The 20,582-nt window shown below is 47.0% G+C and overlaps 1 protein-coding gene across 3 annotated transcripts in view; it reads left to right on the top strand.

The window, feature by feature from the left end:
• Positions 1–20,582, top strand: part of SEL1L3 (SEL1L family member 3) — a 145,769-nt gene that overhangs the window by 9,368 nt on the left and 115,819 nt on the right. For all 3 annotated transcript variants that reach the window (XM_081303559.1, XM_081303558.1, XM_081303560.1), the window contains exons 2-5: positions 3,729–4,299; positions 15,585–15,711; positions 17,284–17,405; positions 18,047–18,162. In XM_081303559.1, the coding sequence (XP_081159685.1) occupies positions 3,729–4,299; positions 15,585–15,711; positions 17,284–17,405; positions 18,047–18,162 (936 nt within the window). The remainder of the gene's footprint in view (positions 1–3,728; positions 4,300–15,584; positions 15,712–17,283; positions 17,406–18,046; positions 18,163–20,582) is intronic.

Below are 20,582 nucleotides of genomic sequence, written 5' to 3'. Positions count from 1 at the left end.
AGCCGACCTCAGCGCCAGGGGCACCGGCGAGCACTGGCTTTGGGCGCAGCTCTGGGGCGCGCTTAAGTGCTTAACGCTGAGCTGCATGGTCCTGGCCCATCTGGGGGCGGAATGAAGGGACCGCTGCTTGGGCAGGAGCGCTGGGCACATCCCTGTTCCAGCCTGCACTGGCACAGGCCACCGAGAAGCAGTGGGTCTTCCGAGTTGGGCGGGGCCTGGCACCCGGTGGCACCCGGGCTCACGTCTGTGGACCCAGCAGCTGGGCCACGCGCGAGACTGCTCTTAGTTGTGGCTTCCTGGTTCGCAGTTTGAGGGCCTGGGCAGGCACCACCCAGGGCTCCCCTGCCCTACGGTTCTCCTCTTCCAATTATAAGATCGTTTTCATATTTGTTTTCTCCCTGTAATTTGGCAGCATAAATGAGAACATAAAACAATGCAATCGCTCCCTGTGGGGGACCACAGTTTGGACTGTACCTACTCTACATATTCCTTCCTACAGGTTTCCCATGGCGAATCAGAGGAAATGGCCAGCCCTTCGATCCTTCTCCGCCTTTTGTAGACACTGCATTCCCCATGTCACCTGTCAGGACTGTAGCTCTCCCTGCTCTCTGAATATTATTCATGTGGTGCAAAATTTGAAACATAAAGGAGAGAGCACAAGGCCTAGCACCCTCTTGCTCTGTCTCTGGTCACCTTATCCTTGTCCTCCTTCCATGTGAACAATCAGTGCTATGTGTATTCAAGGAATATATTTTTACTGTGTGTGTGTGAGTGTGTGAGTGTGTGTGTGTGTGTGTGTGTGTAAAACCCAATAGGGTATTTTTGAATCTGCTTCAAAACAAAAGAAAAAACTTCAAACCAAAAACTCTAGAGGTTATCACATGGTCTGCATTTGAAGATGTTCCTCTTTTCACAGTTGTATAGTACTCCAGGAATGGATGTACTAGTACTATATATATATATATATATATATATATATATATATATAGTACCAGGGATTGAACCCAGAGGTTCGGAACCACCAACTACATTCCCAGTCCTGCCCCCTTCATATCTTATTTAGAGACAGGGTTTCCCTGAATTGCTTAGGATCTCCCAAGTTTCGGAGGTTGGCTTTGAACTTGTGATCCTCCTGCCTCAGCTTCCCCAACTGCTGGGATTACAGGCATGTGCCACTGTGCCCGGCGGATGTACTATAATTTAATCGGCCCCTCTCCATGAAGTTTCCCATCCTCTGCTGTTGAAACAGTGCTGGTGTGAGACAGCTGTGTGTACATCATTTCACACAGGTTTGAATACATTTGTAGGATACGCTCCTAGAACGGGATTAGCGTCTCTCCTCGGTGATTACTGCCACCAGCCATACCTAAGAGAGCATGCTTCCTGACTCTAGCCAGTAACATGCAACCTGAAGTTTTGATCTGTGAGTCTGCTAGGTTAAAAACAGTACCCCGGTGTGGTTTCTACTTGCCTTCCTCTTACTTGAGTGAGAATTTACTTATCAATGAGCTACAGCTGGCTCACTTTCCTGTGGACCATTGGCTATGTTTCTGATTGGCTGTCAGTTGCTTTAAAAGGGACGCACCACCCTCTTTTACAGCACCCTTCCTTGGTCTTCGTTGTCTGTAGAGAGAAAGTCGCCTTCCTGGGGCGGGGGCTCCACGCTCCAGGGCCAGGACCTACTTTCTTTCTGTCCTGTCTCCCTGTGTGTATTTGTACCTCCCTGCTGGTGTTCACTGGCCGCAGGATCCTCACCTGAAGAACTTCTCTTCGTCCCTCAAGGCCCCACTGAAATGCCACCTCTCCATGAAGCCTGCTCTCGAGCCCCAGGCAGGTCCCTGGGCCCTGGTGCTGTCTCCCCTGGGCTTTGGCATCTGAGCCCTGATGGTGCTCCCCCTTCACCACCGTGATTTCTAGACATCCCTAATGTCACACTTCACGCCTCTGCATGGCTCCGAGCCAGAATCGAAGAAACGAGACTCTATTTCTTCTTCTTCTTCTTCTTCTTCTTCTTCTTCTTCTTTTTGGAGGAGACCAGAGTGACCTTTTTCATAACATAAAACTTGCCATTTTAGCCACGTCGAAGCGTCTAGTTCGGGGTAGTCTTAAGTGAATTCACGTTGCTGTGTGACAGCCAGCACGTCCCATCTCCGCACACTTATGTCATCCCACACCGAAACTCTGACTCCTCCGACACCCGCTGCCCTGGCCCCTGGCAGCCCCGTTGTCCCGCGTCTCTGTGAACTGGATTGCGCTTGTGTCTCATGTAAGCGGATCGCACCACGCTGTTCTGTTGGTCCGGCGGCTCACTTCTCTTAGCTAGTCCTCTGGCTTCCTCGGTGTCATAGATGTATCAGAATTTCGTTCCATCCCAGTGCGTGTTCTCCGTCTTTGTTTATCTTGAGTTGCTTTTAGTTACCGTGAAGAATGCTGAGCACACAGCGCTCCCCTCGCGGCCCTGCTTTCATCTCTTTCGGGTCTATACCCAGAAGTACAATCGCTGAATCAGCTCGGCTGCTACTTGTGTCTCTAATTTTCCTTTTTTTTCATCACTAGGGATTAAACCCGGGGGAATTTTACCGCTCAGCTATATTCTCATCCCTTTCTAAAAATTCTTATTTTGAAACAGGGGGTTGCTTCGTTGCTGGTGCTGGCCTTGAACGTGTGATTCTCCTGCCTCAGGCTTCTGAGTAGCTGAGATTACAGACGTGCACCTCATTGCCCGACTAGATATGCCATTTTTAAAAAAGTGACTGCTGTGCTTTTTTCCATAGCAGGTGCACCTACCAGTAGTGCACAAGGCTTCTGATTTCTTCATCTCTCCACCAACATGCATTATCTTCTATTTTTCTTTCCTATTCCTCCTCCTCCTCCTTCTGCTCCTGTAGTAGCCCTTCTCATGGGTCTGAAGTGATCCAAAGTGACATTTGGGCTACTGTGGTTTGGACAGTGAAGCACAAAGCCAGACTTAGAAGAGATCCTGGCACCCCTATTTCAGTACCCCACACTTCAGACATTGCCTTGACTTCATAACCAAGCTTCCCGGATGTCTTCTGGAAGAAATGTCCACAGTGAGAGGCCTGACCATTTAAAGAACAAGCTCAGCAAACACACAGCTAAGACGTTTCCTGGTCCATGTGGTGTCAGTCATGGCGGGAGACTCAGACACCACAGTTCGTGGCCCTGGCTTCCTGAGTGTGACTTGGAGCTGTGGGAATCTGTGGGTCGGTCCCTCATGCAGATGTGTCCTGTCTGCACCTCCAGGAGAACTGGGGACAGGCCGGCATCCCTGCCCTCTTGCCTGGCAGGTGCACTTTGAACTCTTGTGCTACCTTTGATCTGGCAACCTTTGACTGCCATTTGAAGTCAGAACAATAATTTGGAAATGTCTGAAGCCAGGTTGTCTCTTTGTCATCCCAAGGCAGCTTTAGTTGCTACTGGGTTTGCCATGGATTCACTCTTCCATTGGGAAGCGGGCTTTGCAATGGTTACCACGTAGCTTTGAAAGTCACATTCTGACCAGAAGATGCTGCTGAGCCCCGGAGAGGGTTTAATGTGTGTGTGTGCATGCATGTGTTTTATTTGCTCCAATCCTTAATGGTGCTTTTGACATCTCTTATGTAGATTGGTGTTTTGCATCCCAGGAAAATAATGATGTATGCGCGTGTGTTAACATGATCATGTCTGACCTTCTGTATCTCTCTCACGTTTTTTTTTCTCCTTTACAGAATTTCGTGCCGTCTCTGGGTAGGCAGACCTCCCTGACGACATCTGTGGTCCCCAAAGCCGAGCAGGGAGCAACTTACAAAGACTTTATTTATTTCACCGTCTTGGAAGGAAACGTGCGCAACGTTTCCGAGGTCTCCATCGAGTACTTGTGCTCTCAGCCTTGTGTGGTCAGCCTGGAGGCTGTGGTCTCCTCCGAGTTCAGAAGTAGCATCCCTGTGTACAAGAAACGGTGGAAGAACGAGAAGCATCTGCACACCAGCAGGACGCAGAGGGTCCAGGTGAGATTTCCGAGCATCATGGTTTACCGAGATGACTATTTCATCAGGCACTCCATCTCCGTCTCCACGGTGGTACTGAGAGCCTGGATTTCTCACCAACGCGGTGGCGGAGACGCGAATGTGAAGTGGGAGGAAAACCTGCTGCACGCCGTGGCCAAGAACTACACTCTGCTGAAGACGGTCCCGCCCTTCGAGCGACCCTTCAAGGACCATCGGGTGTGCCTCGAGTGGAACATGGACTACATCTGGAACCTCTGGGCAAACAAGATCCCACAGTGTCCCCTGGAAGACGGTAGGTCATCACCTGGCTAGGAACCTTCTCGTGTCTTCAGACAGCGCGCGCCGTGGGGTGGCTCCGGAGAGTCTCACATCAGCCGTCGGGGAGACGCGAAAAATGGAGGGGCATGTCGAGTCTGTGATTTTGAACTTCGGGGACAAAAGGAGAAAAATAACAAAAAAGTCAGGGTCAAGGGGAAGAGAGGAGGAAAATGAGGAGAGACTAGGACCCAAGGTGGAAGGCAGGGAGGGATAAAGGGGCCGTGGAAGGGAGTCTTTGAGAGGTGTAGCTCTGCCTTTGAAGGAGCACTGATGCTGTGAACCAAGGACTGGGGTGACCTTTCCCCTTCCCTGTCGACCCCTACAAGTCCTGAAGTTTCTGTTATTTTTGAGCAGGACGTTTGCCCAGGAGGACATGAGCCCTAAAGGAGGCTTTGTGTCAGACAGGGAGGCCGCGTCCCAGAAGGGAAACTCCTGCCTGGCTTCCCTCTGACTCTGTGACTGGGGGCCTCTCTGAGCCTCAGTGTTCTCATCTGCTCAGTGGGAAAACCATTCCCCAGGAGCAGAGGGGTGAGGATTGACTGAGATGGCATTGCACAGGAGCTGGACATCTCTGGGGTCTGAAGTTCTTCCTGGCTCTGGGATGCTGAGCACCCCAGCTCTTCTCCCTGCCCTGGATCAGGAAGCCAAGGCAGCCATGCTCCCAGACCCCCGCCCAGGCTGGTACCATTTCCTAAAGTGGCGCCCCAGGACCCCCATGGTGGTACTGCCCAGCACCCCATTATAAATGCAAATTCCCGGGCTCCATCCTTCATCACTTGGGGGCTGGGCCAGTGGGATTTTGATCCCTCTCTTATCCTGGCTGGGTCCCAGGTGGGCTTGGCAGTTGAGGAAGCCCATGTCATGGGCCGAAGGCCCCTGCCCAGGATATTGGTCTTCACCCGGCCTGGTTTGGGACAAGGTGACTTAAGGACACGTGCTCTACATTCTTCCTCTAATGATCAACTTCTTGTCACCTCTGGGGCATAATTTCATGAAACAACGGCTATGGTGATTTCTGGGCGCTATGCCAAAGTGGGCATCTAGCGGAAATGTAAAGGACATGTGTGAGCGTGTATTTCCATTGGTCCTGGTCCATTTGCCATCACATCAGCCCACTGGACATTTTAAAAACACTTTATATTAACTATAGTCACAGGAATTTGCAAAAATGGTAGAGAGCCCTGTGCATCTTCATCCAGCTTTGCCCTTCGGTACCATCTTCAATAACTATAGCACAATATCAAAACCAGGGAGCCAATGTGATCTAATAGTGTCCACCAGACTACCAACTTGAATTCAATTCCGCCAGTGCTCGTGCATGTGTGTGTGTGTGTGTGTGTGTGTGTGTTTCTACACGATTTTATGTTACATTATGGTTTATTCTGTCTTTGTGTGGTGCTTTGGGTACAGAGACACCTAGGAGGAGGCAGATTCCCCTTCTGCGTGTGTGTGCACGTGCGGCAGATAGGATGGGGTGGGTGATTAAATGTCTGCGATATGTTGAGCTGCATGGGATTGCATGACCAGTGTGCACCCCTGCTCCGGGCAGCACCGCGTGCCTTCCACAGGGACCCCTAATTTGTTGAGCAGAGGGAGGCACAGGACACGCACAGCCACCGTTTTGCTTTTCGTCGGGGCTTAATGATTCCATTTCATGTTTGGCAAATCACATATTTCTCATTGAAGAATGATTGAATTGCGAGTTGGAAGTTTTCAAATGAAATCATTTACTAAGTTCTCAGGGCACCTGAACAGGCCCTTAAAATGTTCAATGTCTTTCCTTTGTTGCTCCTTCCCGCATTTGCAAGGCTCCAGAAGGGCATGGCGGGGTTTCTCTCCCCAACTCGGCAGAGCTTTATTTTTGGAGTGAAAACCCATTGAATAAAATTATAACGCAATGGAAAACCTTTCCTAAGAGCTAAAAAGCATTGGAAACGGGATGGGGGGGCTCCATGCACCCCCCAAACCAGCTCTGTCGCTAAGCTGTGATTTGTTTTCCAAGAAAAGTGAGCGTTTCCTCCTGTTCTCTTTAAAAGCCTGGGCCATCTCTTGGAAAGTGTGAGCTACTTTTGTTCTGGACTCGGGCTGTGGGACAGCAGGGGCCTGGCCTCTGGCTTGTTCTTAGCAGAGGCTTCTTTATGCCACTCTCCTGGATAGAGTCAAGTGACAATGTGAGACAGCAGAACTGAGCCTCGGGGCACCTGTCGTGTCTGGAACCCACTGCAGGGCCCACTGCCAAGGAGCCTGGGGAGTGGGCTCTGTGTCCAGTGCCTTGTGTCCTAGGATGGTCCTGTCTCTGAATTGAATCACTTCCTGGACTTTCAGTTTCTGGGAAAAAGTCTGCGTGCCTTCTGCCACCGGCCTGGCGTGTTGTCCTGAGGCAAGGGCTGTGTGTGGTCAGACCCACCCCTGGGCCGGTCATCTCCTAGGCCAGGATCTGGCCAGGCTGTTGGTCTGGGTTTTGATGGAGCAGAGTTTTATCCGGCCTGCCCAGTAAATCTGACCCTGATCAGGAGCCAGCAGCTTTTTAGATGTGGGTGCAAAGGCCCAGCCAGGTGCCCTTCGATGTCCCTGTCCCTGCCTGTAGGCATGCGGGCCATAGGTGGTTAGCAGGCCACACCTGGGGCTCCACTGTGGTTGTGTGTTTCCTTGAGGGAGGGATGGACATTATCTGCTGTCCAATGAGCCACATGAGCTCCTGACTCATGCATAAACACACAGACAAAAAACCAGCCACGCAGGCTGGTGACTCAGACCCGGACTTCTCTTTCTGCCACACCCTAAGGTGAGAATCCGTCAGTGTCATTGGCTCCAGCCTCAGCCTATGTATGTCACAGGTCCAACATGTCCAATCACTCGTCACCATCTATACTGCTGTGGCCCTGGTTTGTCACCACCCTGCTGGACTCTGGCCACCACCTGCCTGCGAGGGGCCTCTTGGCTCTGCCCCTGGCCTGGCAGCAGCAGCCTGCTCGCAGTTAGCATTACCCAGCATCCCTCCCTCTGGTCTGTCCCTGCCCGCTGCCAGCTCCCTCTCCTGCTGGGCTCCCCTGCACACCTGTACCAGCCACACCCGCCCGCTCACTTCTTAGACCAAGTCCGTCCCCACCTTGGGACTTTAGGGTTACTGTTTCCTCTGTTGAAAACACTCTTCTCCCAGGTGGCTGTGTGGCTTGCTATCCTACCCCACTTAGACTTCTGCCCCAATGCCATCTTCCCTGACCGCCTGGTGGCCGCTCCCTCATGACCCGCCGTTAGTTCCCCTCACAGCCCTTCACTCCTGCACCTGGGAATTTAATAGACTTAGTTGCTGATTTGCTGCTGACCGTCTCCTGCTCTAGAGCAAAAGCTCCACCAGGTCAGGGTCTTTGCTTGCTTGGTGCCTGGTGCCGTGCCTGTACACAGTGGGCATCCCACAGCCAGCCACCGAATGAGCGGTGCCACTAGGACGTGGGTCTTGTGCTTATCTGTGAACCTCACATGGCGATGGCAGGCTGAGACCCTCACATGGCTGTGTGGCCCCTGGAAGTTCGAGGAGGTGGGAGGTGGCTGTGTGCCCTCCCTGCAGGCCCCTGAAGGGGCACCACGGCTGCCCAGGTGGAACCCTGGTGGGCGATGCAGGTTAAGGCTACGGGCCCCGTTCATGCACTCTTACCTGGGTCACAACCCACCTGCAACCCAGGTAAGCCCCAGCGAACCCCAGGACAGGGAGTCCGCGGCTTCCCTGCTGTGCCTTTGCCAAAGTGTCCTGAAATGTCCTGGCCAACCCAGACCCCAGAGCCAACCTCCTGCCACTGCCCCTTCCATGTCTAATGGGCAAAATCATGCTCCTATTGCAATCCAACTCACATTTCCACCTGTCCCCACCCCTGCCCTGAAAATAGAATGATATATATATATATATATATAAATAAATTTCCACCCTCAGAAATTAACCCTTGGACTCTGTCTATTGGTGGCTCTCACATAATATCACATCATTCAATTCAGTGAAAAAAAGATTGAGCAGCTACTATGTTCCCGTTTCTTCTCTGAAATCTGGAGGCTCAAGGATGGAGACGCAGTCCCTCTCTTTAAGGTCTGGTGTGGGAGGTGAGCAGCTCCCACAGTCATGGCCTCCATCTGAGATGAGAGCTCATTAGGTGCCAGCCTTGGTGTGCGGTGCCCTGTGTATCTAACTGCATCTTTCCAATACTCTACTGTCATATTTACAGAGGAGGAAACTGACTCAGAGACGTAGAATAACTTGTCTAAGGTCACACAGCTATTAATGAGAGAGGTGATATTTAAACCTGGAGAATTTGATTCCCAAACCCCACATGTAACCATTAAGGTCTGCTGCTGCATGAGGGCAGGGAGCTATCTATTTGTAATGTTTTAAGCTACTAAGCACAGAAAAAAGTTAATGAGATAGCCCTTTGCTAAGCTTCCTCATGGAAAAGGTGATAGCTGAAGAGAGACTTGAAGGATGAGCAGAATTTTCTTTTTTCTTTTTTAGATGTTGATAAACCTTTATTTTACTTATTTTTTTTTTAAAGAGAGTGAGAGAGGAGAGAGAGAGAGAGAGAGAGAGAGAGAGAGAGAGAGAGAGAGAGAATTTTTTAATATTTATTTTTTTTTTAGTTCTCGGCGGACACAACATCTTTGTTGGTATGTGGTGCTGAGGATCGAACCCGGGCCGCACGCATGCCAGGCGAGCGCGCTACCGCTTGAGCCACATCCCCAGCCCCTATTTTACTTATTTATTTTACTGTGGTGCTGAGAATTGAACCCAGGGCCTCACACATGCTAGGCAAGCGCTCTGCCACTGAGCCACAGCCCAGCCCCCCAGAATTTTCTTTTTTAAAATTTTTTTATTTGTTCTTTTTGATATTACATGGCAATAGAGTGCATTTGGACATATCATACATACATGGGATATAACTTCCATTCTTGTGGTTGTACCCGATGTGGAGTTTCAGTGGCCGCGTATTCATATATGAACACAGGACACAGGAAAGTTATGTCCAGTTCATTCTACGGTCTTCTATTACCACACTACTCTCTTGCCTTCATTCCCTTTTGTCTAATCCAGGGAACTTCTATTCCCCCACCCCCACCCCCGCTGCCGTTATTGTGTGTCAGCATCCACGCATCAGAGAGAACATTCGGCCTTTGGTTTTTGGGGATTGACTTATTTCACTTAGCAGGATAGTCTCCAGTTCGTCCATTGACTGGCAAATGCCATAATTTCATTCTTCTTTTTGGCTGAGCAATATTCCACTGTGCATATATAAATCACATTTTGTTTATCCATTCATCTGTTGAGGGGCACTTGGGTTGGTTCCATAGCTTAGTTATTGTGAATTGAGCTGCTGTAAACATTGATGTGGCCACGTCACTGTAGTATGCTGATTTTGAGTCCTTTGGGTCTATGCCCAGGAGTGGGATAGCTGGGTCAGATGGTGGTTCCATCCCAAGTTTTCTGAGGAATTTCCATCCTGCTTTCCAGAGTGGTTGCACCAATTTGCAGTCCCACCAGCAATGGATGAGTGAACTTTCACCCTCATCCTCACCAATATGATGAACAGAATTTTCAGAAAGGAACGTGGGGGACTCCCAGGCAGAGGTGAGAGCATAAGGACACAGAGGGGTCGAGGCCCGGGAGGTTTTATCACAAGCATCCCTTGACGTGTGTGAAGGCAGATAGGTTTTATCTTGCAGGCTGACTTGGATTGATGGGGGGTAGCTGCCTGGAGTGTAGTGTTGAGAGGGATTCTGGGACTGAATGTGCATTTGTGAGCTAGAGGGCCAGGTCAGTTAATTACTAGCGTCATCACAGGGTGGAAACAGGGTACAGGCTTGTATGTATGTGTACTTGGAGGTGTAATTCGGAGAAATCAGACAGAATTGAGGTTAGGAGCACATTTCGAATGTTCTTAAGCACCATGCCAATGGCTATTAAATACTCTGCCCTGGTGTCCACCTTTATGAATATTTCCCTGACCTTGCCTCTTAGTTAAGAATCTCTTGGAGAACATGTCGCTTTCCTTCTTTTCTATCCTCTTTTCCTTTCACTAAAAATTATTCCCGTCTTCAGTTTCAAGAGACTGGAAGCATGATTTCTTATAACAAAACTCCATTACAATGAAATGATTGAAAGTCCTATCAAATGTTGGAGCCAGGTTTGACTTGCATATGTGGGGAGAAAATTAAAAAAAAAAAAACAGTTTGTGCAGCAGGACTGTTCAACCCAATGATGTGATGATACTTTTTCTAATTATAAGCTATATATTTGGTACTTAAAAAAAAAAAAAACATCACAGACCTAGTTCTTTTTTTTTTTCCAGTTAATCATGGTATTCTGAGTTTTTCAGTAATAACACTAATTACTGCCTAGCATCTGCATTGCCCTTTACAATTTTCAAAACCCTCTTCCCGTGCACATTGTTGCGCTGACTTCTCACCCTAGTCCCCTGGGAAAGATGGTATTATTGTCATCCTCTCGTCCATGAAGGGGGAAACGGGACTCAAGGAGTTTATTTAACTAGGGCCTAAACTTCTTGATGCTTTCGACTTTGCTATGCCGCCTCTCTGAAATATGCTAATACCGTCCTAACCCAGGTTCTAAATTAGAAGGAATACTTTTTTTAAAGTTGAATTTTTATCGATGTGAATCATCCTCTTCCTTCACCCACTGGACGTTGTCTCTGCAGCTGACGGGGCTGAGCCCAGGGAAGGGCTGAGCCCAGGGTAGGGAGGCCCCAGAATCGGTCGGTGCCTTCTGCCTGCCCGGGCGGGAACGTTTAGGGCTTTTGTCCTGTTCTTTCTGAGCCGCGAAAGTAATACATGTACCAGGTAAAAAAATTTAAATCGTGTAAAAGGTTTAGAGGGAAGAAGATGTTTCACCCCCATCCCCCAGTCTCCTGGTGCTTTTCCCAGAAGCAAACTCAGTACAACAGCTTCTTGTCTCCTTCCAGAAATATTCTCTGCACGTAGAAGCAGTAAGTTTAGCCCCTGTCTTCATGCACAAGAGAGGATCCGGAACCTGTGCCGGGCACTCGGAGGGTTTTCTGCACGTGTTGCACGGCCCGTGCTTTTCAGCAGATGCTCAGCATGCACAACTTACTTACTCACCTTCTGTTGATGGTCCTGCAGGTCATTTTGAATCCTCTGCTTTCAACAGCCAAGCTTTTACTGCACATCTTTGTGCCTGTATCTTTGTGCATGCATCTAAGCAGGTTTGGGGATAAAGGACTAGAAGTGGAATTTATTTCATTTTCAAAGACTCCTGCTAATGAATATTCCACAGACTTCCAAAGTAACCACTTCACGGCCCAGTATCCTCTTTGGGTGAAGTTCTGACTTAAATCATTTCTGTTTAAAAAAATATATATAGCTTTTTTATCCTTAGTCTTTGGCCTTAAGGAAAACAAAACACCTGCCCGGCCCAGCCTGTGTGTGTCCTGTGTTTGGAAAGTGTTATTGAGTTACTGTGCTCGGGCTTTACTTCTTAGACTGAAAATCATACTTTCTTTTCCCCCAGGCCCCTCGCAGTCATTTTTAGTCCTGGTGATTGCTGGCAGAGGGGCTCGTCTCACTTCTGGGCTTGCGGGCTGAGGAGTCAGCGGGGCCCTTGTGGCTTCGCTCCATGGAGACAAGACCTTCCCCAACTGCACCAGGGAGTAGGCTGCCTGATCCCCCAGACACACCCTCTCCAGCGGTGGGATTCAAAGCATTTACCAGCCAGTAAGGAGAGGGGCCCAGTCTGCCTCCTGGGCGCTGGCCCCAGGGCTGCTGCAGGGGCACTGGAGGGCCCACTGAGCTGCTCTCACCTGAAGGTGGGTCCTTGGGAGCTGAGGACAGCAGTGCTTCCTGACGCGGTAAGGAAATGTCTCAGTGCAGCCAGGCAGCACGCGGGGAGGGCAGGCGAGTCAGCCACGCTTCTCTGGGGTGCAACGAGCGGCAGTGTGGTTAATAAAAAGACCACTGGTCTGTCTTGGGGAGACCAGGTGTGAGCCCCAGCCAGGCCTCTTGTTACCTATGCAGAATAAGACTCGGACACTGTTCTCATCTCCAAATGAGGGGCTTTGCACCATAGAACACCCAGGGTCTTCACCCGCTCCAAAATCTGAGGAACTGAATCAAAAACAGTCATGGGGAAGAGTTCAAAACGTGTTGTTTTCCTGGCATTTTATTTTTACGTTTATGTCTTAACAACTCCCCCTACCCCCAATCGACCTCCTCATGCAAGAAAAGTCAAAGACCTGGATTTGGGAGAAGAATTTGAAAGGACAGGGACTGTTACGTGCCTTAGGCAGCATGGTGAACACGATGGAATTATGGGAAGTGTTGAGGGAAAGGGAAACCGGCTTGAATCCTGACCACGTCATGGTTAGGTTCATTCATCCATCCACCAAATATTTATGGAGTCCCTATCAAATGCTGAGTGCTGTTCTGGACTGTGGGAATGAAACAGTGAACAAAGTAAGGTCCCTGCTGTCATGGAATACACGAAAGGAAAATAATAATAATAATAAAAAAGCAAGCTATTAAATCTTTTTCTTTAAGTTTTCCAGCCTATGCATTCTTTAATGGTGATGGCACTGGTGCTGATACTCCCTGTTCTGCTGCCGTGCAGACATCACTAATCAATCACAGAGAGTCTCTGATTTATGATCGTTCCATTTAGGAGCTTTTGACTCTACAACAATGGAAAAGCATACCCTCACAACCATTCTATACAGTATTCAGTAAGTCACATGAGATATTCAACACTTTATTACAAAATGGGCTTTGTGTTAGATAATTTTGCCCTACTGTAGGCTAATATAAGTGTTCTGAGCCTTACTTAGTCCAGGCTAACCTACTTAGGGTAGGTTAGGTGTAGGAACTGCATTTTTTGCCGTTGATATTTATTGACATCCTAAGTTAAAGAGCATCTGTTTGGCCCTCCCAGCAGCTGCAGTCAGTGATTAGACAATAAGTCTATATGTTTTCCTGGGCTAAAGGAATTCTGAAGTCCTTCCTGCTCCCCAATTCATCCTTGTTCCTTGCTTCTGATCATAATGGAAGACAGTATTAAACTCAGGGAGAACTAGAGCAGAGCTCCCGTTGCAGAACCATTGAAGGTACAGACTTTACAAGAAAATGACCTTTACTTTGGTTTTTTTTTTTTTTTTTTTTTTAAGAGAGAGTGAGAGAGGAGAGAGAGTGAGAGAGAGAATTTTTAATATTTTTATTTTTTTTAGTTCTCGGCGGACACAACATCTTTGTTGGTATGTGGTGCTGAGGATCGAACCTGGGCCGCACGCATGCCAGGCGAGCGCGCTACCGCTTGAGCCACATCCCCAGCCCCAACTTTGGTTTTGCTGAGTACAAGCAGCATGTGTTTTTATCAAATTATTTCAGGTCTCTGAGATGTTCCCTTCTATAATTTTGTCCTTTGTCTCTAGTGCTTTAAAGGACCTCTCAGGCTGGGATCCGTGGATGAGGGAAGGGCTCGCCAGTATTTGCTTCTAACTCCTTACACTTTGGAAACCTGCTTCACCAAGTTTATTTTTACTAGTGTGAGTCTGGGAAGAATAGAACCTCACTTGCTTGGATAAATGTTCCTACAAGGTACTAGAGAACAGCAGTCACCGGCAGAAGCCTTCCTGGGTTCTGGGGTGGCCATCTGATCTCTTCTGCTCCACTTGAAAGAGTGGAGAACAAACCAAGGCTGAGCTCCTGTCGACCTCTTTGGTGAATTTTTTTTCCCTCAGATTTCAAAGACATCTTTGCAATATTTCCATTTCTAATCCCTCATAACAGACCAGCCAGTTCAATGTTACCGAATTGAGCTCAAGTTTAAAACAAGAAAATTAAAAGGCTCCACTGTTTCTGTTGGAACTATGTCCATCATTTTGGGTTTCCAAATGTGTCTCTAGGTAGATTTATGGACATTTGGGGGAAATTGGCTCATTTCATCGTATTACATTTGTACACAAGGGGCTGAGAGTCCAAATGCTGCTCTTAAGATTTCCAAATTATATTAAACCCAAAGTACCTCTCTACTTAGTGTATTTCCTTTTGGGCAAAGAGGAGTGCTTGAAGGTCCAGTACTCCAGACTGAGGCCCCCAAAATTTGTGCCAATGTTGATATTTGATGATTCTCAAAGAAGCCAGTTCTTCTCTCCCCATGAAACCCAGGAGCATAGATTGTGTCCACCATCTAATCAGGGGTGTTTCAACTAAGGAGCATTTTAGAAAGAGAAAAGCATCCTTCTTCCTAGGTTGAGTTAAGGGAATTCTCTTTTCTTTGGTGGGGATGTATGGAAAACAGGAAATTTATACTTAGCCTCTTTAAAGCAGTAGATATTAAATATAGAACTGAAACTCATTTTCCCCTTCAAGATGTGTTATGGACATCCCTATTTTCTAGAACTACAGAGAAGTAGTCTCCCACGTTTGTGAAATAAATTTTTTTTTCACACCCAGTTTTACGGGGAGTGGTTGGTGATTTTTGTGTAGGGTAATGTGTTGCGTGTATGTGGAAAGCCAAAGACAAAATAAACAAAGCAACAACAAAAAAGTGCAGTTTAAAGAACAGGAATTCTGAGTGGAATCCCTACTTCACCTCTTATTCTTTAACCTTTTCTAGGGCTCAGTTGGTGGTATGTTGAATGGGGACAGTAAAAGGACCCACCTCATAGTTAGTTGTGAGACTCAGTGAGATCATCCCACACCATGCTCAGTGCATTGCATGACATTCTCTAACAGTTGCCATATGGAAACTGACTGTGCCTCCATTTGCCCATCCGTAGACTGGGCATAAGAATGAGGATTTAGAGCATGAAAGCATGCTTCAGTGTCTGCACCATCGTGAGCATTATGGAATCTTTCTCATTGTAACACAAAAACGATTTCAAAATGCTTTCCCCAGCATGAAGAGGGCAGTGTGTAAAAGGGTTAAGAGCATAGAGTCCTGAGTTCGAAACCTGCCATTTGGCTCTACCACTTCTGAACTTTGCAAACTTAGCCTTGGGCGTCCCATCTTTGGAGTGGACGTTGATGGAACCAGCTCGGCAGGGTTGTGATTGAAGACTGAGGGAGACAGTCTCGGTCAGGTGCCCAGCACGGTGCCGGGCAGGTATCCAGTGATCATATGCATTTGCTCATAGTTGTAGGAATCACATTTAAATGTTGGTTGGAGCCGGGCGGAGGGCGCCAGGAGGAGGGTGGCTTGGGTCGGATGGCTTTGCCGGAGATAATCGGAAACGACTGTTTTGCTGTTTGCAGATGTGGTGGCCCTCCTTGGCTATCTCTATGCCTCCAGTGGAGAAAACACGGGCATTGTGAAGAAGCTCCTGAGGTTCCAGAACCGAGAGCTGGAGGCCGCCCGACACCAGCGGATGGACTACCCCGTGTAAGGGAGGGCGGCCCAGGGGCTGGCCTGGTGATGGGTTTTTATCTGCAAAGCAGGGCAGGCTCTGGGAAGGGCTCCTTAGATTCACAGATGTTGGGATCTCCAGGGTTTAGACAAATTTGTGGACCTGAAAACAGGCTCTTGGTCTTTATATACAGATCCAGGAATGGCGGGAGTAAGCTGAAGGTGTTGGACCCAAGGCCTTGGGAGGTTTCAGCTGCAGCCATCCAAGGCCACGCAGATGCAGCCGGGCTTTGCCTATTCTTTCTTGGAGGGTTGGGAGAGCTGCTTGCAGTCTCCCAGTTTCCGTATCCTCCATCGATTTCAGCAAAATCCACACATATGTATTTTTTCCTTTTGCTGAATTGGAGATGCTGAAAACGGTTCCTGGTTCTCCCCAGATCAGATGGATTTAGCAGAGTGATTTAATTCTTCCCGTGCTGCTGGCTGTAGAGAGATCTTGAGTCGCTTTACCAAGCATGTGCTCTTGCTAAGCTTCCTTGTAATAACTTGTCTTCATGAGCTTGCTAGCTGGGTGGGTCAGGAGGGAGCTTCGTGACACCATCTGTTTGCATATCATGCCACTGGTTTTGAGGCCAGATTATAAAGCCCAGAATATTCTAAAGGACTTGTTTGGATATGGATAAGAACCCGAGGCTGCTGCCACTCTAACCCACACTGTGAATTGGTTAGGGGGGTAAGTGGAGAGAACTTGATGTATTTGTGTGACCTTGAGTTGGTTTCCCGGGTGAAATGTGGTTATTCCCAGCTCCTTCTCTTGGAACTACTGGCCTCCAATGCAATGCATGGCATAGACAGGTGTCCAGCAAATTTTTTCTGAATGATTGATGGATCACACATTTAGCTGAATGTGCCCTAGTTAAGTTGGCTACTGTTATATCATCCTCACTCCACAAATCACAGATGCACAAAATTTGTACAATATTTTCTCACCTAAGTAGCCTCAGTCCAGAAATAGAATAATTAGATTAGTTGTTTCATATTGGTCAGCCAGAACTGGGTCTCGGAGCAGCCTAATGTGGTCATTAAGGTAGTCTGTATGTGTCCCAGTTACCACGTGGTGATGCCATTTACAGATTAGTATGTTTTTCTACCTTGGGGCTTTTATCTTTGAAAGAAGCAAAATTGCTCAAAAAGCCCTAATTATGTTTTTTTTCTTTTAATCATAGGTATTAGAATAGCTTCTTATCAAATCACCTGTTATTAAAATCCATATTTTTGTCCCACATCTGACTTTATAAGCCGTCATCAAGAATTCAAGTGGCAGGCATGTCAGAGTCTCATCTAAGAGGCAGCGAGGCTGGTTTTGGTGCAAGGAAGACTGTCTGTGGTTTTGTACAATGAGGCTTAACTCCCGTCTCCGCAGTTACTATAACTACCTCCTTTGTCTCAAAACTCAGGCTTTGCGAGCTGATCTCCCATGATGAACACTAAAGCAAATCCATCCCTTCGTTGGAAAGAAAGCAATTTACTTGGTCATTGTTAACTATAATTACCTGTTCTTGGATGATATCAATCTGCACAATTTTTTTTCTCTCCTCACTCCTTTAGGTTTACTGTTTCAATGTGGCTTTATTTACTCCATTACTGCAAGGCCAATCTCTGTGGGATTCTGTATTTTGTTGATTCTAATGAGATGTATGGCACACCTTCTGTGTTTCTTACTGAAGACGGTAAGTATAAAGCAGAACCTTTAAGGTGATATCGTCATTTTCTGACGTTCTGTCTACTGGCAGATATATCTGTCTAGAATGAGGATGATATTGTCCAAGTGGTTGCTCAACAAGTGTGAGATGTGCTTGTTCTCCGCCCAGGCGATAGCAATTGTATGGGCCTTGTCGGGATGCCATTTACTTAAATATGTAATTCTGTTCTTTCTGCAAAAACGAGTTGATTATTTGGGGGTAGACTCGGTAAAGAGGAGTTACTAAAAATGGGTGGGGGAAGTAAGATAGCTAGAAACAGTTGAGAAAATAGATTGAAATCTGGATGGGTGTTGGGCTCAGATAGTTTTTACAAGTGTCTTATTTTATTTTCATTTGGAAGAAACAGATACCGGGCACTGTTTATAAAAGAAAGGCCACAGGGAACCAAATGCGAACTTTAAACTTCTTTTTCCTAGAAGCTTAAAGCAAATGTCTCATTTATTTAAAAAAAAATGCGTTTTGGTTTTGCTTCATTTTTGTTTAAAGAAAAAAAAGGAAGGGGATTTAGTTTTAGCTTCTTAGAAGTGTTGTTGAAAAAGGTACATCTTTGTCATTCACTCCTAGGTGTTTTTTTGGGTCATTTTCATGAGTTTTGATTTTCCTCTTAGGTCATTTGCATATTCAAATGCATCTTGTCAAAGGAGAAGACCTTGCTGTAAAAACTAAATTCACCCTACCTCTGAGGGAGTGGTTTCGACTGGATATCTCTTTTAATGGAGGCCAGGTATGAGGGAAGAGGCTCCACCATGAATCCCATCAGCATTTTCACTCCAAGTCAAGCGTTAGTATAATACCAGACAGCAACAAAATCTGTAAGCAAATTTGTACGAAATGATAGACTCTTTGCAACTATGCACTTGCTAAATCAAACTTTTATAGATGCAAGTTTAAATCATAAGAATCTCATCCCATTTAATTAACTTTTAAAGTGCTTTCTTTCGACTATATTGTGAATGAGTAAATAATATAGCCGGCTCTACAGCCACAATTATCTGAGCAATTCCATCCTTTTCCCCCAGGGAGATGGGCTTTGTGGAGATAAATGTTAAAACAGCATCGGCCATGTTCAGGCTGTGTTATCGGATCTACAACTTTTTTTTTTTCAAAAAAGGAAATTTATTGGCTGGTTCAGCTAAGATCTGGTTTGACTGTTCTTGGCAGTTGAAACAATTGCTTATGTTTGGCATTAAACACACTCATAATAACCAACAAACATAAGTGATAATTCTGGTGGGATGGAGGGTCTTTATCTACTTTGCACATAAAACATTGCACATAACCATTCCACCCTTTCATAATACAGCTTTTATGGATTATGGCAAATCTGTTATAATTGAAGACAATTCCACTGCTCCATACACAAGATGCAGGGGTGTTACCTTTTTCTGGTTACTTGATTTTCTCATCAGCTTTTCTTATTGATTTGTGATTTTCCTGTAACAAAGGCGTTCTGTTGTCTCCTGCATTAGACAATACACTGTCTTCCCGTGGTGTTTAGGTTTAACACATTTCCTTTTTTCTGAAAAGAAAATAAATCAGGTCAGTTCTTGCTGCCTCCCTGAGAAGACTCTGTAAAACATTAGTGGGCAGCTTTTGTCTATTTGTTTGTTTCCTTAGAAATGTGAGGTGACATAGCTGTGGCCCGCGTCTTCGCTCCCTGCACTGGAGTCTTATGATGGTATTGTGGCGTGGCTGCTGCTTTCTGCTGAGGAGAAGGTCAGCTCCGTGCCAGGTGTCACTGAGACAGGCACCACACGTCAGAGCAAATACATAGATCTTATTTTGCACCTGCTGTATGTAAGGCACCAGGCTCCAGTTGCTTATAGACTATTTATGGAAGTAACATGAAGCACGTGAGGAGAAGTCAGAAGGCAAGCTTAATTGCCAAATGACTCAGATTGATTTCCAGAAGGGAGACAGTGTTTCATACTGGGATGCTCAAGGCAGGCTTCCTGAAAAAAAGTTTCTCTGTATGGGCAGAATGTAGACAGAAAAGAGAGGAGGGGACGTTGGAGCATATCGTTGGAGCTAAGAGATAAACCTGTTTGGGTCTTAGTCTGTTTTGTGTAGCTACAACAGATTACCTGAGCTGGGGTCATCTCTAAAGAAAAGAGGCTTATTTCTCACGGTTCTGGAGGCTGCCAAGTCCAATATCAAGTTGTTGGCATCTGGTGAGGGCTTTTTGCTGTAGAATCACACAGCGAGGACATCTCACGGCCAGAGAGCAAGAGCAAGCAAGCTTGGGTCTCTGGTCCCCTTCTTTTAGGACCACTAATTCCATCATGGGGGATCCCCCTCACAACTCCTCATGCTAATCACCTCCCTAAGTCCCCACCTCCAAATACCATCAACATAGGAATTTGGGGATTAAGTTTAGGACACATGAACATTTGAGGAGCACATTCAAACCATTGCAACTGGAGTAGAAATTTGCAGATTATAGAAAACTAATAGAAGGAGGGGGAAAGTCTTTGGGGTTAAAACGTGCAGAATCTTGAATATCAGAGAATTTGGACTTTAACTGGCAATGGGGCAGGGAGCCGCCGTGGAAGGTTTTCAAACAGATAAGAATAAAAGCCGTCCTTTTTTTAAAGACACAAATTTAATGGCACAAGGCATGATGGGCTAAAGCAGGAGAGAAGACTTAGGAGGGCCAGAAAGGTGAAAAGAAAAAGAAAAAAAAAAACAGTTATTTTCCGCATTTGTAGACTTTTGCCCATTTTTTTGTCTTCCTTTCCCATCTGCCTCCCTGATACACATAGGACCTAACGATGCTTAATGATTCCCACACAGAGTCCCTCTCTGGGTTGAGACTGTCATGATCACCTCCAGGAAATGGTTGGTTCAGGGAAATGACTGGTTTGAGTCGTTTTCTTTTCTGAACCCACATTGGGCCGAGTTGGTTTTCATTGAGTTTGTCTTCAGTAGACACGGTGTGGTGTCCATGTCTTGAGGACCCAGAGAGGCCACCACGAATCTGCTAAACGCTTTCTGTGGGACATTAAGGGAGTCAAAGTGGTCCCTAGGTCCAGGGGCTCCCTGTGTAGTCCAGCACACAAGAAGAACCATGTAGACAAAGCCCTGTCCCCACCGATCCCTGGTGCCCAGGGAAAGGGAGGAGGAAGAGCTGGGTATGAAGAACAC

Source organism: Spermophilus citellus (genome assembly GCF_964194105.1).
Source record: "Spermophilus citellus genome assembly, chromosome: 8".
NCBI classification, from domain to species: Eukaryota; Metazoa; Chordata; class Mammalia; order Rodentia; family Sciuridae; genus Spermophilus; species Spermophilus citellus.
Note: the sequence above shows the minus strand (reverse complement) of the source record. Positions and strands in the feature narration are given on the sequence as shown.